Below are 17,596 nucleotides of genomic sequence, written 5' to 3'. Positions count from 1 at the left end.
AATAACTCTGAACGTTAAAGACAGTGATTGACACAAGAAATAAAAATGTAGACTGAATAAAGCATTTTGGACCAAAACTTTCTATCAAAATAACAACGAAGCTAATGATGCTCACTGTTATTTACACATAAATGATACAACTTCAAGTGAGGAGCAAATGTACAGTTAAATGTGAACAGATAAACTTTGCTGTCTGTGTTATACCACTCTACCCTTGACTTTGCAAAAACAATTCTTCATTTCACTGATGTGCACTGGAAGTCATGAAATTGTTTCGTTAATTTCCTAAGTACAACTAAACTCACCACAGTAATTAGGACCCTGTAACATAATGATAATATTCCATCTCTGTATTCTTTCTTCCCAATCTTTTTTTCATTATTTTTTATTTCTTTCTGTATCTGGTTTGTCATTGAATTCAGCCTCATTACCAGTCATTCCTGTTTATTTTCTAGTTCTCGCTTATGAAGCAGATAATCTATTAGTTTCTCTGGGCACACGCTTCCAAGATGGCCTGATTCTCTCATTGCTTGTTATCAGCTCACTTTCAGCAATTTTGTGGGCAGAATGTTTTTTGTGCACAACAGGGCAGAAACAAGTTTAACTAATGGCAGACCTGTCACATGGATGCAAAAGATTATACGGCATTATTTCTAAAAAGAGCAGGGGAGTTCTCCTGGCATCTTGGCTAATATTTATTTCTCAACACCTACACATATTTTGTTATGTTTGTATGAGTTTTCTGAACACAAAGTGGCTGTTATGCTTGCCTCCGGCGGAAGTACCTGTCAGGAACAAGTTGAATCTTTGGGAAACAGTAGATTCAGATGACACTGCCAGTCTGCGAGGCGGCCAGGTCTGTCAATCAAAAGTTGGCATGGAGACAGAACGGAAGAGTCGGACATCGCACAGAGCTGTGGTAATAGGGGACTCCATAGTGAGAGGAACTGACCGGTGATTTTTGTGGCAGCAGACGGGACTCAAGGATGGTGTGTTGCCTTCCTGGTACCAGGGTTAGAGACATTACTGACAGAGTGCAGGAAATCCTCAAGGACGAAGGTGAAGAGCCAAAGGTGGTGGTACATGTCGGCACAAATGATGTCGGGAAGAAGAAGAGGAACATACTACAGCAGGACTTCAGAGAACTAGGAAGAAGGCTGAAAAGCAGGACGTCTAAGGTGGTTATCTCCAGTTTGCTTCCAGTTCCTTGGGCTGGTGAGGCCAGAAACAGGGAGATAATGGACTTGAACGTGTGGCTGGGGATCTGGTGCAGGAAGCAAAGATTTAAATTCTTGGATCACTGGGGTGTGTTTTGTGGTAAGCATAAATTCTGCAAGAGAGACGGTTTGCACCTTAATAGGTTAGGGACTAGCATTCTGGCAGGCAGGTTTGCTATTGCAACACAGCTACATTTAAACTAAGTAGCGGGGGGAGGGGACAAACTGGATGTTTAAGAAGGAAATTGGAGGGAAAGTTAGAACAAGGGAAGTCAAGAAAGACAACTGTATCAATGAGGCAGAAAACTCAGAATGGGATCATGCTGTAAGGTTGAGTGAAATAGGAGTTGATGGGAAGGGTGAGGGCAGTAAAAAATTAAAAATACTATACATGAATGCACGAAGCATTAGAAATAAGATGGACGAGCTTGAGGCTCTTTTGGAAATTGGCAGATACGATATTGTGGGGATAACTGAGACGTGGCTTCAAGTGGATAGGGCCTGGGAAATGAATATTCAAGGCTACACGTACTATCGTAAGGACAGACGGACGGGCAGAGGGGGTGGGGTGGCCATGTTGGTAAGGGATGATATTCTGTCCCTTGCGCGGGGGGACCTAGAATCAGGGGATGTAGAGTCAGTGTGGATAGAGCTGAGAAATACTAAGGGTAAAAAAACCTTCTTGGGAGTTATCTACAGGCCCCCAAACAGTAGTCTGGATGTCGGATGTAAGTTAAATCAGGAGCTGAAATTGGCCTGTCGCAAAGATGTTACTACAGTTGTTATGGGGGATTTCAACATGCAGGTAGACTGGGAGAATCAGGATGGTATTGGACCTCAAGAAAGAGACATTGTGGAGTGCCTCAGAGATGGATTCTTAGAACAGTTGGTGCTGGAGCCGAACAGGGAGAAGGCAATTCTGGATCTGGTATTGTGCAACGAACCAGAATTGGTCAGGGACCTCGAAGTGAAGGAGCCATTGGGAAGTAGTGACCATAATACAATAAGCTTCAATCTGCAATTTGAGAGGGAGAAGGTACAATCGGAAGTGACAATATTTCTGTTGAATAAAGGGAACTATGGAGCTATGAGGGAGGAGCTGGCCAAAGTTCAATGGTGCAATACCTTAGCAGGGATGACAGTGGAGGAACAATGGCGGATATTTCTGTGTATAATGCAGAAGTTACAGGATCAGTTCATTCCAAAAAGGAAGAAAGATCCTAGGAGGAGGCATGGGTGGCCGTGGCTGACGAGGGAAGTTAAGAAACATATAAAGTTAAAAGAGAAAAAGTATAACATAGCAAAGATAAGTGGGAAAACGGAGGACTGGGAAGCTTTTAAAGAACAACAGAGGATTACTAAGAAGGAAATACACAGAGAAAAAATGAGGTTCAAAGGTAAACTGGCCAATAATATAAAGGAGGATAGAAAAAGTTTTTTTAGGTATGTGAAAGGCAAAAAAATGGTTAAAACTAAAATTGGGTCCTGGAAGACAGAAACAGGGGAATATATTACCAGGAACAAAGAAATGGCAGAAGAATTGAATAGGTACTTCAGATCTGTGTTCACTGGGGAAGACACAAGCAATCTCCCTGAGGTAACAGTGGCTGAAGGACCTGAACTGAAGGGAAGTTATATTTGCCAGGAATTGGTGTTGGAGAGACTGTTAGGTCTGAAGGTTGATAAGTCCCCAGGGCCTGATGGTCTACATCCCAGGGTACTGAAGGAGGTGGCTCAAGAAATCGTGGATGCGTTGGTGATTATTTTCCAGAGTTCGATAGATTCGGGATCAGTTCCTGCAGATTGGAGAGTGGATAATGTTGTACCATTTTTTAAGAAAGGTGGGAGAGAGAAAACAGGAAATTATAGACCAGTTAGTCTGACCTCAGTGGTGGGAAAGATGCTGGAGTCTATTATAAAGGATGAAATTATGACACATCTGGATAGTAGTAATAGGATAGGTCAGAGTCAGCATGGATTTATGAAGGGGAAATCCTGCTTGACTAATCTTCTGGAATTTTTTGAGGATGTAACTCTGAAGATGGATGAGGGAGATCCAGTAGATGTAGTGTACCTGGACTTTTAGAAAGCTTTTGATAACGTCCCACATAGGAGGTTAGTGAGCAAAATTAGGGCGCATGGTATTTGGGGCAAAGTACTAACTTGGATTGAAAATTGGTTGGCTGACAGGAAACAAAGAGTAGTGCCATTTCGCAATGGCAGACAGTGACCAGTGGGGTACCGCAGGGATCAGTGCTGGGACCGCAGCTTTTTACAATATATGTTAATGATATAGAAGATGGTATTAGTAATTACATTAGCACATTTGCTGATGATATTAACCTGGGTGGCAGGGTGAAATGTGATGAGGATGTTAGGAAATTACAGGGTGACCTGGGCAGGTTAGGTGAGTGGGCAGAGGCATGGCAGATGCAGTTTAATGTGGATAAATGTATGGTTATCCACTTTGGTGGCAAGAACAGGAAGGCAGATTACTACCTAAATGGAATCAATTTAGGTAAACGGGCAGTACAAAGAGATCTGGGTATTCTTGTACACCAGTCAATGAAGGTAAGCATGAATGTACAGCAGGTAGTGAAGAAGGCTAATAGCATGCTGGCCTTCATAACAACAGGGATTGAGTATAGAGGTGAAGAGGTTCTTCTGCAGCTGTACAGGGCCCTGGTGAGACCACACCTGGAGTACTGTGTGCAGTTCTGGTCTCCAAATTTGAGGAAAGACATTCTGGCTATTGAGGGAGTGCAGCGTAGGTTCACAAGGTCAATTCCTGGAATGGCGGGATTACCTTACACTGAAAGACTGGAGCGATTGGGCTTGTATACTCTTGAGTTTAGAGGACTGAGACGGGTTCTGATTGAGACATATAAGATTATTAAAAGATTGGACACTCTCTGGAGTTTCCGCTGATGGGTGAGTGCCAAACCAGAGGACACAGCTTAAAAATACGGAGTAGACCATTTAGGACAGAGATGAGGAGAAACTTCTTCACCCAGAGAGTGGTGGCTATGTGGAATGCTCTGCCCAGAGGGCAGTGCAGGCCCAGTTTCTGGATTCATTTAAGAAAGAGTTGGATAGAACTCTTAAGGATAGTGGAATCAAGGGTTATGGAGATAAGGCAGGAACAGGATACTGATTAAGGATTATCAGCCATGATCATATTGAATGGTGGTGCGGGCTCGAAGGGCAGAATGGCCTACTCCTGCACCTATTGTCTATTGTCTATTTCTCAACACCTATACATATTTCGTTATGTTTTTATGAGTTTTCTGAACACAAAGTGGCTGTTACGCTTGCCTCATTACAACCATAATATACTTCAAATGTACTCCATCAACTGTTAAGTGCTTTTGCATAATCTGAGGTCTTGAAATGTACTACCTAATGGCAAATGTTTATGTCTTAACTCGTTGAAACCCAGCATGTTCGGAGTCTGCTGAAAAAATGTAATTTTAGTCGTGCAGTTAATCACCTTAGGTTCTCGGGGAATAAAGTGCTGTCAGTCTTAAACACAGTTGCAGATCTGTGCATTTCGATTCACTGGTCCAACTTCTAAAAGTGGATAAATACATTTCTAGTGTTAAATCAAGTATTCAAGCATGTGATCAAACTCTGAATTTTGAAATTAGATTAAACTGTGTGCATCTGCTTATGTAGTTGCATTCAAGATTATTTACAAATTAATTTCTCAATTTCTTTTGATCTTGTGCTCCTCTAATAATTTGTTTAAACAGCTAAACTATGAAATGTCCAATTCTCTTAACAATGAAATATACAGGTGAGGAGCATATTCTGAATTTTACTGGACATCTGCCAAAATACTTTCGATGCATTGCAGCTCAGCTGTTTCAATTGTGTGTACAGTACATTGATTCCAGTGGGGTTCAGGAGTGGAGAAATTTTCTAATTACGCTAATCTCTAATGGATTCTGCCAGCCAACCTTATATTTACCAATGATAATACTGAACCAACTAATTTAACAATTGTGGTCAAATCCAAACTGAACAGATAATCTGCCAAACCTTTGCTGGTTTTATCATTGAATGAACTTTAGTTCAAGGGGCAACTTTGAACCTACCTGGTTTAGATTAGATTTTTTTTTTAGATTAGATTACTTACAGTGTGGAAACAGGCCCCTTCGGCCCAACAAGTCCACACTGACCCGCCGAAGCGTAACCAACCCAGATCCATTCTCCTACATTTATCCCTTCACCTAACACTACGGGCAATTTAGAGTGGCCAATTCACCTAACCTGCACATTTTTGGATTGTGGGAGGAAACCGGACCACCCGGAGGAAACCCACGCAGACACGGGGAGAATGTGCAAACTCCACACAGAGAGTCGCCTGAGGCGGGAATTGAACCCGGGTCTCTGGCGCTGTGAAGCAGCAGTGCTAACCACTGTGCTACCGTGCCGCCCACCAATAAAAGAAAGCATGTTTGGACTGTCGGTTATTTTTTTTTTCAGCAAGATCTGCTTGAACATTATTTAAAATTTCATTTAAAGGTCTTAATAATCAACACATTTTTCACTAAAGGATGTATTATTGATTATGTTCCTTTTTTTGGAAGGTAAAAAACTGACTTTCAAAATGCTGTTACTTTAAAACTGATGGAAAACTGGATGTTATTAAAGTCCATCTCTAATGTCATCACTCAATAGCAGAAAACATTACTCCCAAGACATCTCATATTTTAAAACTTGAGGCAAATGATACCATAATTTATTGAAATGTTATGGGGAAAAATATAAAAATGTGGATTGTTTCAGAGTCCTTTTTTTTAGTGGAAGTTTAGTCAATTGCTGATTACTATGTCTGCTAATCTTATTTAGAAAATGCTCAGTTGACTTGTACTGTTTAACACTGGATTCTGCATTAAAGTTTCTGTGAGCTGACTGCAAACTGTAAGCATACCCAGGAAGAGGCACAGTGGTTAACACTGCTACTTTACAGTGCTAGAGAACCGGGTTCAATTCCACCCACAGGCGAGTTTGTGTGGGTTTCCTCCGACAGTCCAAACATGCTTTCTTTTATTGGTCAGAACGTTGAGTACAGGATTTGGGAGGTCATGTTGCAGTTGTACAGGACATTGGTTAGGCCACTGTTGGAATATTGCATGTAATTCTGGTCTCCTTCCTATCGGAAAGATGTTGTGAAACTTGAAAGGGTTCAGAAAAGACTTACAAGGATGTTGCCAGGGTTGGACGATTTGAGGTTTAGGGAGTGGCTGAATAGGCTGGGGCTGTTTTCCCTGGAGTATTGGACGCTGAGGGGTGACCTTCTAGAGGTTAACAAAATTATGAGGGGTATGGATAGGATAAATAGACAACTGGTCAGCATGGACGGGTTGGACTGAAGGATCTGTTGAGGAGAAAGTGAGGTCTGCAGATGCTGGAGATCAGAGCTGAAAATGTGTTGCTGGCAGGTCAGGCAGCATCCAGGGAACAGGAGAATCGATGTTTCGGGCATAAGCCCTTCTTCAGGAATGAGGAAAGTTTGTCCAGCAGGCTAAGATAAAAGGTAGGGAGGAGGGACTTGGGGGAGGGGCGTCAGAAATGTGATAGGTGGAAAGAGGTCAAGGTGAGGGTGATAGGTCAGACTAGGGTGGGGGCGGTCCAGGTGAATTTGAGGTCGGGGTGGAAGGTGTTGGTGAAGTGGATGAACTGTTCAACCTCCTCGTGGGAGCACGAGGCGGCGCCGATACAGTCATCGATGTAGCGGAGGAAAAGGTGGGGTGTGGGGCCAGTGTAGTTGCGGAAGATGGACTGTTCCACATATCCTACGAAGAGGCAGGCATAGCTGGGGCCCATGCGGGTGCCCATGGCTACTCCTTTCGTTTGGAGGAATTGGGAGGATTGGAAAGAGAAGTTGTTCAGGGTGAGGACCAGTTCAGTCAGTCGAAGGAGAGTGTCAGTGGAAGGGTACTGGTCGGTACGGCGGGAAAGGAAGAAGCGGAGGGCTTTGAGTCCTTCATGATGGGGGATGGACCTTCCTCGACCTTTCTATTTCTATCTCAGGCGACCGAATCAACACGGACATCTACTACAAACCAACCAACTCCCACAGCTACCTGGACTACGCCTCCTCCCACCCTGCCCCCTGTAAAAACGCCATCTCATTCTCCCAATTCCTTCGTCTCCGCCGCATCTGCTCCCAGAAGGACCAGTTCCAAAAACGTACAACCCAGATGGCCTCCTTCTTCAAGGACCGCAATTTCCCCCCCGACGTGGTCGACGATGCCCTCCAACTCATCTCTTCCACTTCCCGCTCCTCCGCCCTTGAGCCCCGCCCCTCCAACCGCCACCAGGACAGAACCCCACTGGTCCTCACCTACCACCCCACCAATCTCCATGTACAGCGCATCATACGCCGTCATTTCTGCCACCTCCAAACGGACCCCACCACCAAAGATATATTCCCTCCCCTCCCCTATCAGCATTCCATAAAGACCACTTCCTCCGTGACTCCCTCGTCAGATCCACACCCCCCACCAACCCTACCTCCACTCCCGGCACCTTCCCCTGCAACCGCAGGAGGTGCAAGACTTGTGTCCACACTTCCCCCCTCACCTCCCTCCAAGGCCCCAAAGAAAACTTCCATATCCGCCACAGATTCACCTGCACCTCCACACACATCATCTATTGCATCCTCTGCACCCGATGTGGCCTCCTCTATATTGGGGAGGCAGGCCGGCTACTTGCGGAGCGTTTCAGAGAACACCTCTGGGACACCCGGACCAACCAACCCAACCACCCTGTGGCTCAACACTTCAACTCCCCCTCCCACTCCACCAAGGATATGCAGGTCTTTGGACTCTTCATCGCCAGACCACAACAACACGACGGTTGGAGGAAGAGCGCCTCATCTTCCGCCTAGGAACCCTCCAACCACAAGGGATGAACTCGGATTTCACCAGTTTCCTCATTTCCCCTCCCCCCACCTTGTCTCAGTCAAATTCATCGAATTCAGCACCGCCTTTCTAACCTGCAATCTTCTTCCTGACCTCTCCGCCCCCACCCCAGTCTGACCTATCACCCTCACCTTGACCTCTTTCCACCTATCACATTTCCGACGCCCCTCCCCCAAGTCCCTCCTCCCTACCTTTTATCTTAGCCTGCTGGACAAACTTTCCTCATTCCTGAAGAAGGGCTTATGCCCGAAACGTCGATTCTCCTGTTCCCTGGATGCTGCCTGACCTGCTGCGCTTCTCCAGCAACACGTTTTCAGCTCTGAAGGGTCTCTTTCCATGCTGTACATCTCTGTGACTCTATGACTCTTTGTGCAGCTTAGGTGGATTGGCTATGGTGTACAGGGATATGCAGGCTAGGGAGATAAGCTTTGGGAAATGCAGCAATACAGGAACTGGGTGGAGGGGTACATCTGGGTAAGATGCTTGTTGGTGTGGACTTGATCAGCCAAATGGCCTGCTTCCACATTGTAGGAATTCTATGATTTATATTCAGCATGTATTAGATTTCAGACAAACATCGTATAAATATTCTGGTCAGATGGATATTATCTTTCTCACCCTGTTTTCTCAGAAAGAGATGGTGAAATTTCCTTCTGTAATGTGTTAATAGACTATTTATACTTCAGCATTGCTGTGATGTTGCAATCACACCAATGACTTTTATAACATGGTAGCTTCAGAGTTTAGCAAATTGCCTTACAAAGTACATTTTGATAATGTAATAACAGCTAGTTAGTGTTCAGCTGATCTTACAACTGGCAAGCATTCTCCCCTTTAAACAGCGGAACTGAGCTGCAAGTAAATGGACCACTTATCACAGTAACCAAGTGGGTATTCCTTTTACTACGAGGTAGACTGCAACAGGTGAAATGTTCGTATTTTAAGTTTGATTATAATTAAATTGCCAGTGAAGTGAAAATTGACCAAAACTTTTGCTGAAAGGTGAAAACCATAAGTTTGTTTGTGAGATGTCAATTTGCAACAAGTCATGCAATAATGTTAGTGCTAATATTTACAGGGCCTCCCATCACAACTAAAATTTGAAAATCATTAGTAGCGATTCAATTGCAATTGTTCAATTAGTATTCTGAGGTTTACGGTATCAAAAAGTTGAAGATCTGGGTCAAGATATTGGAATTTCCTTCCATTCAACATTACATGGTTTACTGCAAGGTTTGGTTTACTCTGAGCTTACACAGCAAGCCATTGACATCTGAAAATAATTGCTGCTTGAAGACACACCAATACATTCCCTGAGCTACTAGAAATTACACCCTTTATCTATGGAATACCCTCAGGAGCTATCAATAGGTTCACCTATATTTGATCTACCTCTTGCACAAGTAGTATGATATGAGATGCTCCTCACAAGGTCTTGCATCTCCCACTGGTTCCATGAACTGTTTTTTTGAAGCAGAAAGATTGGGGGAGAGTAAATCAGTGCATGTTTTAAAGGCAAGTAGAAATGTACAAAGCATTTTCATAATATGCATCCTGAGAGATTGAGATGAGGATGGGCTGGTGGTGAATATAAAGCAAAATGTGTGGAATGTGAAGTGAGGAAGGAGAACTGGGAGGATTGCTGATTTTGCAATTGTTAAAATGGGAGAAGAGATTGCTGTGTGCATCAAATGTGGAGAGAAGAAAGAATGACTGACTGACTGCTGAGGACAAGGAGAGATGTTGCAGTGAATTCTTATGATTTGGATTCTGAATAAACAGAATTAATTGGATATGTGGAAAAGGCATGAAAGGGGAGTGAAGAAGATTCGTACATGATCTTGCAATTCTTGTAAGCTTAATTCATGTCATTTTACACTGAAGCTAAGACATGGGATTGTTGGTGTCAGCCCAGGTTAGCTTCAGCACCTGTTGGACTATAACTTGGTGTTATTATTTTTAATTTTGTTCACCCCAGTCCAACTGGCACCTCCACATCATGGCAACCATATTAAAAGGAGATACAAGGGTTAAAATTGCCTGGACAGCTTACTGGAAACATCAAATAGTGATTGCTCTCTAGCTATGTATCCAACTTCCACCCTGTGTTAAACACAGGACCATTTTAGTACAACAGTAATAAGCAGTTCATGATGTTGCAGACAGTTATTCCTATGACAGCAATGTTTAGACAGCCTCCTGGTATACAAGCCAAAACTTATCATGGGTCTGTAAATGGGCTGAAGGACACTCTATCCTTGCTCCTGATAGAAACTTCTTAATTTATAAGGCGTTCCTTGGTTTAAAGAGATTATAATAAATGAGGCCATACCTAAGCTTAGATACTAATTGACATTACAAACATGTCACTATTATAGTTGTACTGCAAAAAGGAATAAGTAAAAATAACTCATTTTCATAATACATATATTAAAATTTTCAATGACAAGAAAAGACTTGAATTTCTCCATTATAATGACATGAAATAAAAATTTTTAAAGAAGGTTAATAAGGTAATCACAACAACATACCCAAACTGCTTGATGGAGTCAATGATTGTTACTTTCTGATCTGTTTTGCAGATTCTGTGGAGACCATAAGCCATTTTCGCTTCTTAGTAATAGTTCCAGTTTGCAAATAAACTTTCATTCCAAGAAAATATACACACAATATTTTGCTGCTGACTACATAGCCACTAATTGTAAGTATTAAAGTTTTGAATCTTTTCATTGGTTTGATCAATGGCACCTTTATTAATCCCAGAGTTTAACATGAATCTAGAATATACTTATGTTATTACAATTGATGATCAAATGATTAAAAAAACTGGCCTGAAATGAGAAAATGTTCTCCAGAATATGCTGGTGATTTGTATTTAGTATGGGACAGTTGTGGGTGAAGAATGGAATAGGAAAGCAGTCTGTTCCACAACCAGTTTTTTAAATGCCTAAGAATGGCATGTTGAACTGATATTCAAAGTATGGAAATATATCACATTGTCAATAGACATTCCAATGAAGGGGTCAAGTAAACTTTCCCAGATAATGAAAGAGTAAAATGGAACAGAAAAAAGCTGCATGTATCTGATGTCAGATGCATAATGTAACTGAGAACCACACAGAATATCGAAGTTTAAGGGAAATGAATGGTGAAAAATTATCAAGGAAAGTGAAGAGAGATAAGAAAATAGATTGACAGTTAACATGAAAGGGAATCTAAATAACTTATATAGGCATATAAATAGTACATGCATGTAAAAAGACTAATTGGGAGCTAAAAGAGAATTCATGCATTCAAGCAGTGCACATGAGTGAGGTACTCAATGAGCATTCTGCATTTGTGTTTATTAAAGAACATGACACTGGCCAAGAAGAGGTAACACATTCACGGGATAGGTTTAAAAATTGGTAATTAACAGACTAGCTGTACCTAAAGTTGATAAGACACCAAGATGAGATGAGTTGCATCTAAGAATACTGGGTCAAATAAGGCTAGAAATTACAGAAGCACTGGACATAACCTTCTAATTCTCCTTGTATGCAGCGATGTTGCCATACAGCAACAAAATTAATTTGGTTAAGTGTGGTTTAACAAGGAAAGGGCATAAGAACATAGAAGCCTGCCCCATCATTCAATATAATCATGGCTATAGTCAGAGTCATAGAGATGTACAGCAAGGAAACAGACCCTTTGGTCCAACCTATCCATGCCGACCAGATATCCCAACCCAATCTAGTCCCACCTGACAGCACCCAGCCCATATCCCTTTCTTATTCATATACCCATCCAAATGCCTCTTAAATGTTGCAATTATACCAGCCTCCACCACTTCCTCTGGCAGCTCATTCCGTACACGTACCACCCTCTGCGTGAAAAAGTTGCCCCTTACGTCTCTTTTATATCTTTCCCCTCTCACCCTAAACCTATGCCCTCTAGTTCTGGACTCCCCAACCCCAGGGAAAAGACTTTGCTGATTTATCCATGCCCCTCATAATTTTGTAAACTTCTGTAAGGTCACCCCTCAGCCTCCGACGCTCCTGGGAAAACAGCCCCACCCTATTCAGCCTCTCCCTATAGTTCAAATCCTCCAACCTTGGCAACATCCTTGGAAATCTTTTCTGAACCCTTTCAAGTTTCACAACATCCTTCCATTAGGAAGTAGACCGGAATGCACACAATATTCCAACAGTGACCTAACCAATGTCCTGTACAGCCGCAACATGACCTCCCCCAACTCCTGTACTCGATACTCTGACCAATAAAGGAAAGCATACCAAATGCCGCCTTCACTATCCTATCTACCTGCGACTCCACTTTCAAGGAGCTATGAACCTGCACTCCAAGGTCGCTTTGTTCAGCAACACTCAATAGGACTGTACCATTAAATGTATAAGTCCTGCTAAGATTTGCTTTCTCAAAATGCAGCACTTCGCATTTATCTGAATTAAACTCCATCTGCCATTTCTCAGCCCATTGGCCCATCTGGTTCAGATCCTGTTGTAATCTGAGGTAACCCTCTTCGCTGTCCACTACACCTCCAATTTTGGTGTCATCTGCAAACTTACTAACAGTACCTCTTATGCTCGCATCCAAATCATTTATGTAAATGACAAAATGTAGAGGACCCAGCACTGATCCTTGTGGCACTCCACAGGTCACAGGCTTCCAGTCTGAAAAACAACCCTCCACCACCACCACCCTCTGTCTTCTACCTTTTCAGCCAGTTCTGTATCCAAGTGGAGAAAGTGAGGTCTGCAGATGCTGGAGATTAGAGCTGAAAATGTGTTGCTGGAACAGCGCAGCAGGTCAGGCAGCATCCAGGGAACAGGAGAATCGACGTTTCGGGCATAAGCCCTTCTTCAGGAAGCTCCTGAAGAAGGGCTTATGCCCGAAACGTCGATTCTCCTGTTCCCTGGATGCTGCCTGACCTGCTGCGCTGTTCCAGCAACACATTTTCAGCTCTGTATCCAAGTGGCTAGTTCCCCCTGTACTCCGTGAGATCTAACCTTGTTAATCAGTCTCTTATGGAAAACCTTGTCAAATGCTTCAAAGCCTTTTACTCTTTCCATCCCATAACACTGTAAACCAATTGGTAACGAGTGTTTGACTAATTTGAGTTTTTTGAGGGGATAGTAGAACAAATCACCTAAAACTACATGATTTGGATAATGTAGTTGATCTTCCAAAAGGTGTCTGATAAAATGCCACATAATGGGTTTATCAGCAAAGTTTGTTTTTATTCATTCATGGAATGGGGATACTACTGGCTATCATTAGATCATCTAGAATAAAAAGCGACACTGGCATGATAGGTATGCAATTGGCTGAGTTGAGAGGAAATATTGAGAAGAGGTTATCGGGTTATTTTAAAGACTGGGGAAATTTTAGAATGGGATTCCCTAGGAGCCAATGTTAGGCTCACTACTTTTATAGGTTAGTGACCAAGATTTAGATGCTCACAGCACCATTTCAAAATTTGTAAATGACAGAAAATTTGGAAATATTGTGAACTATGAGCAACATAGTGATGACCTTCAAGAAGACACAAGTATGCTGGTAGAATGAACAGACAAGTGACAGAATAAACTTAACGTAGAGAAATGTAAAGTTACCCATTTTGGAAGGAAGAATAGAGAATGGCAGCATAAACTTAACAAGTATAATTTTAAAATGGGTGCAGGAGCAAATGGGATGAGTTCATTGTACACAAGTCATTGAAGATGATAGGACAAATTGAGAAAGCAGTTAATAAAACATATAGGATCCTGAGTTTTATAGGTAAGGCTTAGAGCACTAAAGTAAGAAAGTTATGACCGATACTGATTCTGACTTAAATGGAGTCTAATGCTGAGCACCACAGTTTAGGAAAGCCATAAAAGCATTACAGAGAGCATTGAAGAGATCCATGAGAATGAATTAAGGATTGAGGAACTTCACTTACATGGAAGGAACAGAGAAGCTGGGACAGTGCTGACTGGGAGAAGATACAGATGTTCAAAATCATGAGAGATCTTGAGAGAGTAGATAGAGTGAAACTGTCACCATTCACAGAATTATTGAGCACATAGGACATAGGATTAGAAGAAGAAATGGTAGCATGAGCAACATCACATTTCTATGCACCAAGTGTTTAAAGTATGGAATGTACCGCTGGGAAGGTGGTAGAGGATGATTTCAAAAGAGAAGTAGACAATTACCTGAAGTGAAAGCATTTGCAGAACTAGAAGAATAAGGTGGGGGAGTGGGGCTCTGTATCCTCCTTCTAGTTTGAGAGAGGGTCAGTCTCAAATAAAGATACTGGAAACTGTAATGCTAGACCACAGCTGTGTTTGAGTTCCTTTGAAGTCTGTTGCCATTCCATTGTCTTGGAGATGGTGAGGACTGCAGATGCTGGAGAGTCAGAGTTGATAAAATGTGGCACTGGAAAAAGCACAGCAGGTCAGAGAGCATCCCCCAAGGAGGAGAAGAGACGATGTTTTGGGCAGGACCCTTCATCAGAATACCTACATTTCAGGGATTCCATTGTCTTCCAGGCAATATTGTACTAGGAATTTCAGAGCCAAATGGAACAAATTATGTTTGGTTGACTTTGTTGATTTCTCCCCGCATACCCAGTAGATGTTACTTACCCTACTCAGCCAAATGGATATTAGATTGGTGGAGAGTGGGTCCATATCTTGAATGGACTGTTAAATTGAGGCTGGTTGGCTTGTTAAGAACTGATACAAAATATCACAAATATTATCTGTGGAATAATCAGGAATTTTCCTTAATATCCTGGACAATATTCTCCTCTAAACCAAGCACCACAATCCGATTTATGAACCAATTATACCATTTGCCATTTTTAAGAAATAGCTGTGCACCAATTGCTGATCACAGCCACCTACTTTGCATACAAAATATTTTGAGACATCAACTCTTCCTTACTGACTTTATTTGGAATACTGACAGTAGATCTGGGCACCACACCTTAGGAAGGATACATTGGCCTTAGAGGGAGTACAATATAGATTTACGAAAATGTATCTAGACTTCAGGGAGTACGTTATGAGGAGAGATAATATCAATTAAGTTTGTTTCCTCTAGAATGAAGGTTAAGGGGTGATCTAATAGAAGTCTTCAAGATATTAACAGGAAGAGAAAAGATAGATAAAGAAGAGCTGTTTCCACTGGTTGGGAAATTTAGAACTAGGGATCATAGTCTGAGAATTAGTGCTAGAGTGTTCAGGAGAGATGTCTGGAAAAACTCCCCATACAAAGAATAGTAGATATTTGGATTTCTCTTCCATAAACAGTAGTGGATACCAGATCAGTTATTAATTTTGCATCTGAGATAAATACATTTTTGCTAAACAAAATATTAAGAGATATGGGCCAAGTGCAGGTATTTGAGCTGAGCCACAGATCACCATGAATGGTGAAACCAGCGCAAGAGGTTGACAGACCTCCTCCTGTTCTATGAAATTGAGTGTCCTAAGCCACTGGAACATTGATTAGCAACAATATTTGTATTCAAGTTCATTTCATTCTCTTTCACTATAATCTAAATATACATTCATAAGCTACTAGAATACAGATTAAATTTTCTTTTGTACAGATTTATTAAATACGAGGGAAGAACGATGCTGTCAAATTCATGTCATAAAATTTATTTGTTTATTTTTCTGACAGCACGTGTAATTATCTAAGTCACATTCATGAAACAAATGAACGAGAAAGATTCTATCCATACATTCAAACTTTACCATATGAAAAGTCCACCACAGTTCTACAAGCAAGATTCAAAGCATCAGTGCTTGCGAGAACGATGTTTAAACACTACAAACTCTAAGGGAATCTGTTTCCATATCGACTGGTACAACAGAAAAGGTTTCTACAAATCATGCTGCAAAAATGCACTGAGGAAGCTTTCATGGGACACAAGGTGGTTTTTTTTGTTAAGCTATCAAATACCTGTTTACCAATGAAGAAAAGAGTTTTGAGGAGGATCAATAAGTCAAATCATAGTTTTGGATATTAAATAAGCAACACCATTCCTGATCCAATATGTTTTAAAACACAATACAATTAATGAAATGTTAAAGATTCTAACATCAGTATTCAGCTGCATCTGTATTCTTTAGGTTCCTACTAATTTCTGACCCCTCAGAATCTCAAACCACTTTCCCAATTCTGAGGCATTGTGGACTTCCCTTGAATCAACTGTTTTTCACGGAGTGATCATTGCAGCTTCTTAATGAAATTGCATTACATATTATCACAAAAAGACTATCATTCCAACATCTGTTTGATAACCTTGGTATTCCCCAAAATGCTTTGAATAAAGTCACTGTTGAAATGTGGAAATATGGCATAGTGCACTTCCATCTAAGTAATATTCCATGGGATCGCTGGTACAGTAGTAAGAATTAAGACCATAAACTTTCTGGGCCATTGAGCCTATATTTTAGATGCATTACTGTTAGAAGCATGGCATTTCAGAACTGCAAATATCTTATTCCATTTCAATGATTGAGAAGTTCTAGCATGTCAGGGCAAGATGCATAATATAGACAACTAAGTGTTTATAACATGATATAAAATCAGAAATTGCTAGCAAAATGAAGTAGATCTGGCAGCATCTGTGGAGAGGCAGAGTCCAAGATGACTCTCCCTTGGAAGGTAAATCGTGTGACATTTTCTTCCATTTATGTCCAAGATAATATTGGACATGAGAGCCATCTCTGAATACTCTTGGCATCCAGTGTTGATGTAAATGAGTTAAAAATTCAAAAGCTGATGGAGGCACAATTGCTTTGCAGCATATTGTAGGCTGGCTATCAGCATTGCAATGTTCCATCCTTTTGTAATTGATTCTTGTTCAAGATGCCTTGTTTTGTTACAAGAGAAAAATATTGCTTTCTTAATTTAAGAAATGTTTATATTTCAAACAAAAATCTAATAACTATTTTCAATAGTATGTATTTTGTAATTTTTATTGATGTTCAATTTATCTTTTGTGAGTTTTTTTGTGATTTTTTTTAAAACCCAACAATCATCCTTGTAATATTTTCATCAATTATATATATTTATAGAATGTTCTGTATTGAGATCAGTATTTTTTCATTAAAATTCTGTTTTGATATTTGTGTAACTGGTTTAACTAACAGCATAGACACCTTTACCAAAGCCAAGGCAGCATACTTGTTTTCAGAATACTCTTCTTGTGCTGATAACCTAAGTCAGCATCTACATCCAGGTAAGCAGAGCCTAGAGGGTCCTGTCTGTGTCCCTAACACCAGTATCAACTCCTGCTCATTTGTGATGTGACAATTCAACTGTCTACTTGAGGGCCTCCCCCTGGAGGTAGTACACGATTCACCTGATGGTGCTTCCTCAGAATGCACAACCATCTCAGAGGTTTCTTCACCTTGTTCCTGCCACATCACCTGTACTATGCTAGAA

General features: G+C 41.3%; 1 protein-coding gene across 2 annotated transcripts in view; it reads left to right on the top strand.

Annotated features, from left to right (window-relative positions):
* Positions 1 to 17,268, top strand: part of c15h3orf52 (chromosome 15 C3orf52 homolog) — a 68,834-nt gene extending 51,566 nt beyond the window's left edge. For both annotated transcript variants that reach the window (XM_087992710.1, XM_043701046.2), the window contains 2 exons: positions 10,732 to 10,850; positions 15,824 to 17,268. In XM_087992710.1, the coding sequence (XP_087848836.1) occupies positions 10,732 to 10,850; positions 15,824 to 15,840 (136 nt within the window). In that variant the 3' untranslated portion in view covers positions 15,841 to 17,268. The remainder of the gene's footprint in view (positions 1 to 10,731; positions 10,851 to 15,823) is intronic.
* The last annotated feature ends 328 nt before the right edge of the window (positions 17,269 to 17,596 follow it).

This window comes from Chiloscyllium plagiosum, unplaced genomic scaffold, assembly GCF_037043375.1.
Source record: "Chiloscyllium plagiosum isolate Xiang-an unplaced genomic scaffold, Cpla_swu_hap1 HiC_scaffold_12, whole genome shotgun sequence".
NCBI lineage: Eukaryota > Metazoa > Chordata > Chondrichthyes > Orectolobiformes > Hemiscylliidae > Chiloscyllium > Chiloscyllium plagiosum.
Note: the sequence above shows the minus strand (reverse complement) of the source record. Positions and strands in the feature narration are given on the sequence as shown.